The sequence below is a fragment of the Teleopsis dalmanni genome, chromosome 2 (genome assembly GCF_002237135.1).
Source record: "Teleopsis dalmanni isolate 2A chromosome 2, ASM223713v2, whole genome shotgun sequence".
NCBI classification, from domain to species: Eukaryota; Metazoa; Arthropoda; class Insecta; order Diptera; family Diopsidae; genus Teleopsis; species Teleopsis dalmanni.
Window position 1 is genome coordinate 26,244,583 of NC_051847.1, and position 11,144 is coordinate 26,255,726.

Sequence of the window (11,144 nt, forward strand, 5' to 3'; positions counted from 1 at the left end):
TAAGATTGTAGCAAATAAAGCAAAGCTTTCTGTAGAAACCCTCTTATAAATTATCTTCAATGTTTAAATGCTATGGGTTGTAATCCAAAACTAATTGAGTACAATATATTTTCTAAAAGTCAGTTATCGTGCGAAAAACATTATATGGTATCGAAATGGATGATAACTCTACAAACTGATATCAACAGCTTCGGTTTAAACTATTGTTAATTATAATTGTAAAGTTGAAATTAAAAATTTTATATAAAAGCATATCAATAAAATATTTTAACTACTCTAGATATAATTAAAAGCATTTTTTAAAAGTGTGAAAGAAATTGGAATAATATGATACGCTCTTCATAACTTTGAATATAATTAAGCGGAAAATTCATGTTTTGTTACAGAGTTTCTTCTTTGCATTCCATTTAAATGAAATGCATAAATCCGTAAATAACTGAAAGTTCTCAAATGCTTATTATTATTATTTTTATTTTTATTGATATAAAATTATTAAAAGTAATAAATCCAATAAAGATTGCTCTATTTTCAAGCCTTTCATTTACGACCAATTAATAACTGAAATAATCCAATTTTAATTGTTTTCCATATGAAGTTCCATGCGCGTTCAAGAACTCACAACGAGTGCAGAATATATAAAGTGAACACCATCGAGAAGTGACTCCCACTAAAGAAAGACTAGAAAAGAAGCATAGCAGGCAGGCAGGCAGGCAAAATAAATAATTTTTGAATGGAGCTGCCAACGAATACAAACAGACAGACAAACTGACAACAAAATAACAACGGAACAGTAGCAAACAGTGCCGCCGCAGCACATATGTTGAAGCATAGCGAGCTGCGTTGAAGAATTGTTGGAGCACCAGAGATTTGGTATAAAGTGGAGCAGCGATTTCAGTTTACAATCGACCGTCGCACGATGAAGATAACAAACGACAAGCGGTGTGAACGCGTTTTATAAGACTTTGGCGTGAAAGAGATTTTGAACTATTTCTTATGAAATATGTTGGGCTGAAAAGCCAAAATTTTAATGGTGTTCAAAAAAAATCATGTTATAAAATAATAAATAATTTTTTAATTTAAAAGAAATTAACAATATTTTGTTAAAAATGAGTAAGAAAATGTGGAATAAGATTTTCAAATCGAAATCATCCAAAAGTGCTAAGATACCCGCCAGCGTTTCAAGTAATACGGATATAAATTATAAACGTTGCAGCATTTATGAAGAGTATCAGCAATTAAATGGTTTAGTGAATAGTGAAAAAAGCGCACATAACTTAAAAAAATTTAAAGAAAATAAACCCCAAACGAACGAAAATATAATTGCTGCAGTAACCGCAGTGAAAAATGATCAAACCAAAAATGATGTGATTGCACCTTCAATTGCAATTGTCGCTGGCAACACTTTTTTGCAAAGTGTTGAAACAGTGCCCGGTTCCAATCCGAAGCAGCAGTCAACATTCGCAAAAGTTGTCAATACTCTTACGCTTAAGCGCAGCACTCAACAGCAAAAAGATTCAAAATCGTCCAAAGCCCGAGGCAACGGCAACAACAGCAGCAATTGCAATGAAAACGGAAGTGCAACATTAAAAAAAAACAAAACAAAAGAACGATCAACTTCTAAAAATAATAAAAAAAGTGAGTCTACGAATATTGCTACTGTGCCGCCTCCATTGCATGCATCCACTCATTCATTGATATCAACCTGCTCCAGACGTTCTTCACAATATATAATTGTTGTTAGCAAAATTGTTTGTGATGCTCCAAATGCATTCAATGACGATAGCAATGTTGCCGCTTATACAAAAGTCGCTGTCAATGATATTGCAAAACATGCGCGATCGCCCGTAACATGTTGCAATGTTGCTAACTTGACTAACACCAACAAATGCCTGCATGTTTCAAAACGTAAAATAACAATTCATTCCCTTTACTTTATTTAGATTTTGATTTTTGTATTTCTGATTAATGCATCTGCTCACTTAACTTACTAACTCCAACATGAACATACTCGTATTTCGATTTTTTCTAATTTTTTCTTCATCGTATATATCAGATTCCATAAAATTCAAAAGTTGTTAGTAGTGCCGCACCATTGCATCGCGATCAAATAGCAATTTTCACATCTACTATATATGTTATAGAGTATATTCGTATATGAGTATATGGTGACGATTGATTGATTCCAATTGGCATCAAGAATATGATTTAATTTTTAGTTTGAATGGTTAGTTAAGTTTAATTGGTCAGTATTAAAAGATAAGGTCTTTTCTGTTTTCCCTTTATAAGGGTACTCTGCGTCTTGAGTATGGAAAACCTTTTATATTGACACTTATCTCTGTAGTTAACTATTTTCAATACTCTGTCCTTGACACACAATTCAAAGGTGTCAATTCTATGAGTTTATCTATCATTCTAAAATATCATGAACCTTTTAGAATTTATTTCAGCACATATATATAGATATAATATAAGCATATATAGTATATATATATAGTTAATAAATATATGTATTATTTATAATATAAATACATGTATATAATATATTATATACTACTGTATAATATATTATATATTAAATATATCAATCTTTTCGCTTAAACCTAAAAAAAGTTCCAATTTAAGAAAAATAAAAAAAAGTTCCATAAAGCTACAGTTCTAATAGTTGTAATACAAAAAAAAATATATATATATATGTATATGTGCATATATATATGTTTTAAATTTTGTTATTGTTGTGTCGTTCCTTTCAAACGAAATTACCACAGCACTGCAACCATAATATTCAGCACTACTTTTTTACCGTTGAAGACTGACTCCAAGATGTAGACACGACCGCTTATTTTATTATTATTATTACTGCTAGGATCACAAAATTTATTTTACTCCATTCATGTATTTAGAATGATCGTTACAGACCTACTTTCTTAATAAAATATAGTAGTTGTCCTATTTAACCTAAAATAGATATCTGCAGGAGGTGCTAGTTAGGTCGAGCAACATTAGTACCTTTTCGTAATAGCGGTTTTGAGATTCTTATTAGGTTTGCTTCTTAACGTCACAGAAATATAAAAAAAAATAATGTTTAGTTTTATTTAAGTCTATTTAAGTACTCGTATATTTAATTATATTTTTAAGATTTAACAATGTTTGAAGAGTTGTGGGGTTATGTGAACTTCAACATTTATTAGAGAGAATGCAATCATTTCTTCGAGGACCTGACTCGTAGTGTAATCCTAACCAAATGAAAGAAGCCTTATTTAAAAACGGAGGAAATTAGCTATTGAGGATGGTTTCAAGATTTATACCAACTGTGGGAATAATTGAACTGATAGACGACCAAATGAGGTGTAGTGATTTAGTTTAAAGATATGTACGTAGTGTGAATATGCGAAGTGTTAGGAACATGGGAATAGGGTATTAATTCTACATATGGACTAGTCCCTTATCTTAACATCTACCTCTTTGAACAATAAACACAATATAATTTGCATATTTGCCTTTACTAAACCCTTGTTTATTAATGAGCATATGTTTTATATATGTATATGTTTCAATATATATATATATATGAAATTAAATATTTATTTGAATTTGTTTCAAAAGATTTAAAATAAATTTTAATCATTTTATAAACAAAGCAATTGCTAATTATTAAATTTATTATGTTTGTGCTGATAATGAATGATCTTAGACCATTTTAAAAAATGATAACATTATTATTTATTATTCGTATATATTATATTTGAATACCGGGTGCAGTTATTTGTTACCTGAGGCCTGGATGTAGTTTCTTTATTTATTTGATTTCTTCTTAAAGAAAAGTATATATAATATAATATATAGCTTTTAAAGCCCCCATTAAGGAAAAATGGTGGAACAATTATGATAAGTAAATTATTTTAAAATAGGGAAATTGATTAAATTATGTGTTTAATGTTATATATTTAATGAGGTTAGGTTTTTATTTCACAACTATATATAAAAAGTTTAGTATAAAATTATTTTTATTTATACTTTACAGTTTTAAAATTGTAAGTTAGTAATTTTGGCGCTGTTTCCTTTATTCCCCATTTGTAGTGCTTTTGACCAACTAATAGTATTTTTTAATGTAAATATTTAAACCAAGTTAAGCACAATTGCATGCGTGATTTAAATAAGCAGATTTTACGATAACTTAAATTAAATTTAAATTAAGTTTTTGTTTTCAATTTGGGGAAACATAAAAATATCTACAACTTAGCAATGATTGTAATGAGACCCTTTCAGTTTTTAACTTTATTGCTTTTGTTTCTCTTCTGTCACGGTTTCCTGAGTAATTAAAATCAGGAAGCGATTCCTGATAATTAGTGGATAGTAAATAAACATTTCGTTTTGGAAACCAACATATTATTTTAATTATAAATCGAAACTTAGTATATAAAATCAAGAATTAATTACTTCTTCTGGTACATTTTTTGCCATTAATCATTGACAAGTTAAAACCGTTCAAGCACTATTTTAATAAAGTAAGAAACCATAAAGTAAGAAACTTGCAAAAATTTTACAAATATACATTTTTTTTATTTATTCATTTTTAAAAAAATTAAATTGGTTCAAACTTTTATCGTGTGAATAACCTAATGGGTTTTAATGCAATTTTATCACTTTGATGGACTATGATGGGACAAGTTACTTAATCTTCATTGAATAAGTCAATTAAAAAATGCAGAAAGAAAAGCAACAAACGTAGACAACCCTAATCGGTACACTACAAAAAATCTTGTATATAAATTAGACAAAGTATCTAGAAATGAAATATTTATTAATTATTTGATTGTGTATCTCACAAGAAAAATAAAAATTAATTTGCATAAATAACAGCTTACAATTTATTAAATTGTAATCGCAATTAGGAACTTCAAGAAGCTGTCAAATATAATAATTTTGACAGTTTATTGATTTCTAAGTATTTTGTTATTGTTTTTCAAAGTGGGCGTTCTAATAATGTTTAATTTTTTAACAAAAAAAATACTTCAAACTCAAATATTTAAAAAAAAAGATAAATGGAATTGTAAGAATACAAGACAACAAAGGTGTTGAAGAGGTAAAGCCGCCTTTGTAATTAATTTTAAGAAATATCATTACAAAAAATCGAAAATAAAAAAAATTCAAAATAAAAACGATGAGTAGAAAGCAGTTATTATTAACTGTTGAATTTTAATTTATTTGATATTGTTGTACATTATTTTTTATTTTATTACATAGAAGCAGAAGAACCGTTCACTTAACTACTAACACAATATACTAAAAAATAATAACATTCATAACCAAATCCAATCCTAGAAACATATTTAACATGGAGCTGCTTGCTTACGATTCCAAAAAGCTCCGTTTATTATTGTATTTATTGTATTGAATTATACAATTAAAGAAAAATCAATAAATATATATATAAGCATATATATTTAACCAAAATATTGTATTAGACAGATATTATATTAGACAGATCGATTATCGCGCCTTTGTGGGTAACCATTGAGCACTCCTCAAAAATAAGAGCGACCGTCTGCTCCGAGTGATCAAAAAGACAATTAAGATCGGTTTTTAGGTCACAATTCGTTATTGTTACATATGGATATTTTATTTAAATTGAGATATCTATGCCCACCATGGTCAGCTGTGATAGAGTGGATGGGTATCTTATGAGAATAGTGAACTAAATTTTCCAGAGCTGTTCCAGCTATTAATCTGCATTTTATTTATAAATCTCTATATAACCGATTTACAAAACAATATAGTTTTGACTCTATTTATTACAATAGAATGTACTACTCAAACATGACGTTCTTGTACTATTTTTTTTCCTTTGTTAACTGATCGCGAATATCTCAGATTTTTTCATATTCTCTAAATCTACAACACGTTGTTCTGGTATTTCTTTCGCTGTGTTTGTTGTTTGGGGACTCTCCCAATTTCATTTGCTGCACCATTTATAGTGTGTATAGGGAACAAATATTAGTATAATAAGTGAAATTTTTATTAAGTATATATTATACAAATGCTTATAGTTATATAAACATATTTATTTCAACATTTATGATTTATGATTGCGTCCGTTTAATAGAGTTTTCACTGTGTATGTTAAATAATTTAAAAACGTCAAGAGGCTCACAAAGCTACAGTTCATGTTTTTTTTTTCGTTAATTATGGACTACATTTTGCGGTACTAGTTTTGTTTATGTGAAGTTTATAGTTCGTTGTTTTTTCCGTGGTCTTCTAAAATTAAGAAATATTAAACATAATTTAATTTGCCACAAAAACATTAAAAAAATTCTTTGCTTGAAATAAGCACATAAAGCTGCAAAACTTACAACATAATCATTAATTAAAGTTACAGTCGCCACACTTGTGTTTCCAAATTTAGTCTTCCATGCAGATGTTCTTAACATTTTTGCAAGCACGAATATCTCTAAGATACTTGTTAGCTCTTTAAATTTGTTCACACGTTTCGTAGCGAGAAATTATTATTATGAAATATAGTTTTAAGGTTTTATTTCATTTGAATCAGATATAAAATAATTTAGGTTATCTATAATCTTACTGGAGTTTTATATCTACGAGTACATACATCTTTTAATTTATTTAATTATAGACGTGTTTGCTTTAAAACCGTACTTTTTGCATATTATTTTTATATAGACTTTATATGTTATCGTTTCACCACTTTTGGATATGGATTTTTGCAAATGTTTTAGAGAAAAGTGTTCCAATTCTTCTACGAAATTACTTTAGCTTTCAATGGTAACAAAATTTGCTTCGCAAATTGACAAGTTGATTTTAATAAACAAAAATACGATATAAAGTTGTATTTTAACATTGAAAATGTGTCCCACAGAAGCCATAGCAATGCTTATTGGACTTTATATAATCGGAAAAAGGGCTATCTAACAGTACACGTAAAAATTCTGAATGAGGTGTGGAATTCTGCATGCCTTAAAGTCTTTGATAAGATGAATAGAAGATTAGCTCTTTCTAGCAAATTCGAAGTAGTCATGAGCAAACTTGGAGAAATAACGAAATTATCTTAAAACAGGGCTCACACTTTGGTATACTAATGTGTCCAAAATGGAAAACCCATCTGTGCAGAAACAGGAATGTAGGGTCGAATTGCGAAAAGCAATCGCAATGACAGCTTACTTTTTTCAAACAGAGATAGATCCATGCCTTAGAGATGTGTGCGGGAGAGTGCCTACGCAGGGGTACCCGAGGTACCAAAATATGCATTCTTTCGGACAGCCAAGCACCTCTAAAATCATTAGCAAACTCTTCATTCCAATCAAAGTTGGTGTGGGAATGCTTTTAACTTCTCAATACTCTAACATCGAGGAACTATATCACTCTTTTGTGATTACTGGGACATGAGGGCAATGAAAGGGATAGCTGATATCCTGTAGATATTCAAATAAAGTATGAGAAAGAAAGCTTCAGAAAAGTGAATAATGCGGAAGAGTGTTGATAATTATAAACACTGTTAAGTCGTATTTACGCGATATAAGAAAGATTTACAAGTATTCATGCAATATACTTGACATCGACAATAGTTCAATTCCCAAACGCCAAAAGACTCAAAACGAACAAGAATCATTACATCTTTTTATATAGAAAAAGTATTACATCTATATATTGGGATGTGCACATATGTTAAAATATCAATTGAAAAAGAGCAAAAAGGGAATTGGAAAGGCCATTATTAGCAATTATTTATAGTAATATTGATTCGATCAAAGAATGAAGTCTTAAAAAATAATTGTCACAAGTGAACAAAGAGAATCTGCTATTTCATCAAGCTAATGCCTGAGATTGAGGCACCACCTGGTATCAATCACTCCGTGTAATCTCCAAGGAGATTATAAACCAATGTATTGCATTTATATATCACAAAAAAAACTTTAAGCCATCATTATAAGTATGATTTGTATATTTTTAAATATTAAAATCCTCAAACCACATTTTAATGATTAGAATTTGTTTTTTTTAATTCAATAAAAATACTCAAAGTTCTAGACAATAAAGTTAAAAAGTTTTAATTATTTAAAGAATAATTATTTAGAATATTAGAATAGAATATTAAACACTACCGCTTAGATTAGCTTATCTTTTTTGATATAAATTTTTTATTTTTATTTGTATGTTAGATATATATAATATTTATTCACATAAATAAGTTTTCAAATAAATTAAAAAAAATTAATAATAAATAAATGTCCCTGAATATTGATTGAACTGCATAAGATAATTTGTAAATATAAAAAAAAAACTGCGATTTTATGATTAGTAAAAATGAGCTGACTTATACTTTTTCTGTAAAAATCTAAAACTAGAAAAACACATTAAATGATGTATCTAAGCAGTTTTCGGCCCATTGAAATTATATTTGAGAGACTGTCAGCTTAGAAAGCAAACATGAAAATGTAATTAGCTAAAGTTAGTCATGCAACTTCAAAAATATCTATCTTTCCTTGAAGATTTTGCAAATACATATTCTGACTCATATCTTTCGTGGTTGCAACTGAATTTAAAAATATATAAAAAATATGCTATATGAAAAAAAATTACTGCATTTCGGTTAAAGCGATCTACATATACCTATATGTGTAAATATAAGAATGTATATATCTTAAAATCAATCTATTTATAAAGGCAGAAAGTGAAGTTTATTACTTGCACGATTGCAAAGGAAAATGTTTAACCAAAAATTTGTAAAGATCAAGAAATGAATTTTTATAAACCGCAATCTACTTAGATACTTTTTTTAGTAAATTATTCATAAAATTTTAGGACTTAACAGTTTATATAGTATTTTAAATTTAAAGTTTATATATCTGTATTTTATTTTAAAACATTTAATCAGTTAATCAATTTTTAGAAGAATATCTCAATAAAATATGTATTTGCGTATTTATTTCTATGACCTTTAAGTCAAATAAATTGATTTAAAGGCAGAACAGAGAATAACTTTAATTAATTGAAACTCTTTGAATCTTCTTTTACGAAGACAAACAATAAGTTAGAAAAATTTAAAGTTACTTGCTTCTGAATAATGTATTACACCATATACAAGCAACTATATACATAATTTTACTTTGATGACCTTATCTAAGATGTCATGCTATGGCGTGATGGACCAAGAGAACAGAGATGAAATGGTTCTAGTTTGAAGTTTAAGAAGAGTTTACCATTTAGTCTTCCAACCTCTTTTATTACCGCTCAATTGACTTCGTGGTAGCTCCAGCATTTTTCATATGGAACTCGATAGTAGATAGGGGATGCTATAGTCATCTTGTTCACGACACTAGTAGTATTTAAACCAGCACTGATACTATCGCTTAAGTTAAAAGTACTGAACTCAAGTGCAGAACAGCAGCGTTAGAAGTATTACAGAACTTGTGCCCATTGTACAAAGTGGTGCAAAATTTGGCTCAAGCAACTATAACAAAGTGTGAAGAAAAAAGATGAGAACCTGGAATTTCTAAAGAATATAGGAACTTAAAAAATCCATCACTTCTTAACAGTACTAGAGATAAACACTTTGTAGAGAGCACAAATAGAAGATACTATCATATGATATACTGATCTATCAAAAACAAATTGTCAGTCAAATATGCAGAATCCATTAGAAATCGGTCTTAAGCAATGTTTATTTATATATGTTAAAAAAATTTTTATAGAATAATATGATCACAAATAGCAGCATTACATTTAAAATAATAAAAAAACAAATAAACATTGACAAATTCTAAACTTTACATTTAATAAAAATTATAAATAAAAAAACTGACAATCGAACTTAATTCGTATTTATATTTTTTACAGAAAATATCAAAATAACGGAGCCAACAGAACAACCTGATCCCGATACCAGCGATGAGCTGTTTCCTTGTCCAATTTGTAATCGGACTTTCCATCCTTTGATATTTGAAAAACATGCGAGCATCTGCGAACGTACTGCGAAAAAAAAGCGACAACCTTTCGATTCTAAACGACAAAGAACAGAGGGAACTGATCTAGCAAACTATAATCCGCCCCGATTACCTGGTGCACGTGTGAGTCATACGTTGTTGTCTCCAAGACTAACTACGGTAAATATGATAACAAATTATCAATCATTTTTGAGTTATCTTTAAGTCTCTTTAAATATTTACAGCGAAAGCAGCTGCAAAATACTGAGTCACCAACTGTTACCACAATAGCAAGTGCCGCTCCAAAAGTATCACGTAATATATCCACTACGTCAGCATCAGGGTCAAGTAGTAACACACCACTATATCAGAGATCTATTTCGGAGTCATCAAAACGTTCTATGATACCGCCAGAAGAGCATTGTCCATACTGCGGACGAACATTTTGTCGCAAAGCTTTTGATACCCATGTTGGCTACTGCAAGACAAAATTATTGAGAGATGCAAATAAGCCAGTTGATCCTAGTAAAGAAGTACTAAGGGAACGCATGGAAATGCGTCAGAAATTTGTACCACCATTATTGAAGTAAGCCATAGAGCATTTAGTTTTATATTAGATATGTTTTTTTATTATACAAAACTTAATATATAATTTCAAGTAGAAGCAAACGTTACCTTAATCGCGTAAAATACTCAGCAGCTGAGGCAGTTGAGGCTCGCGAGGCCGCCAAAAATCAGAGTAAAAATGAAAGTACAATTTCTGTTGTGGATAAAGAACTTAACTCGAAGACACCATTGGCTAAACACCATGATAGCTATAATGAAAGTGTAAATAATAATAATATAGCAAGTCTCAACAGCACCAACAGCAGAAAAACTACAAATGATGGCAATAGTTTAATTACATCTAACGATAAAATTGGCATAATGTCATTATCAATGACTTCATCTCTAACAAGTAACAGGTAAATTATTAGCAAATTAAGAGTAAATTTATTTAATTTTCTTAATTATTTAAATTTACTTAAATTGTTATAAAATGATTTGAGAGCGTTTAAATGACATTAAAATAATATAAATTGTTTTAATATTGTGTTAATAACATATTAAAGTAAATGAAATGAAATGAAAGTTAATCTATTGATTAACAAGTTTTTTAACATTTTGAAAGTTAAACTTTCCATGATTTAATAATTATTTTATTGA

General features: G+C 28.8%; 1 protein-coding gene across 1 annotated transcript in view; it reads left to right on the plus strand.

Annotated features, from left to right (window-relative positions):
- The first annotated feature begins 1,001 nt into the window (after positions 1–1,001).
- Positions 1,002–11,144, plus strand: part of LOC119674175 — a 16,918-nt gene continuing 6,775 nt past the window's right edge. Inside the window, exons 1-4 of the mRNA XM_038085301.1 lie at positions 1,002–1,905; positions 9,853–10,118; positions 10,184–10,524; positions 10,601–10,903. Of these exons, the coding sequence (XP_037941229.1) occupies positions 1,107–1,905; positions 9,853–10,118; positions 10,184–10,524; positions 10,601–10,903 (1,709 nt within the window). The 5' untranslated portion in view covers positions 1,002–1,106. The remainder of the gene's footprint in view (positions 1,906–9,852; positions 10,119–10,183; positions 10,525–10,600; positions 10,904–11,144) is intronic.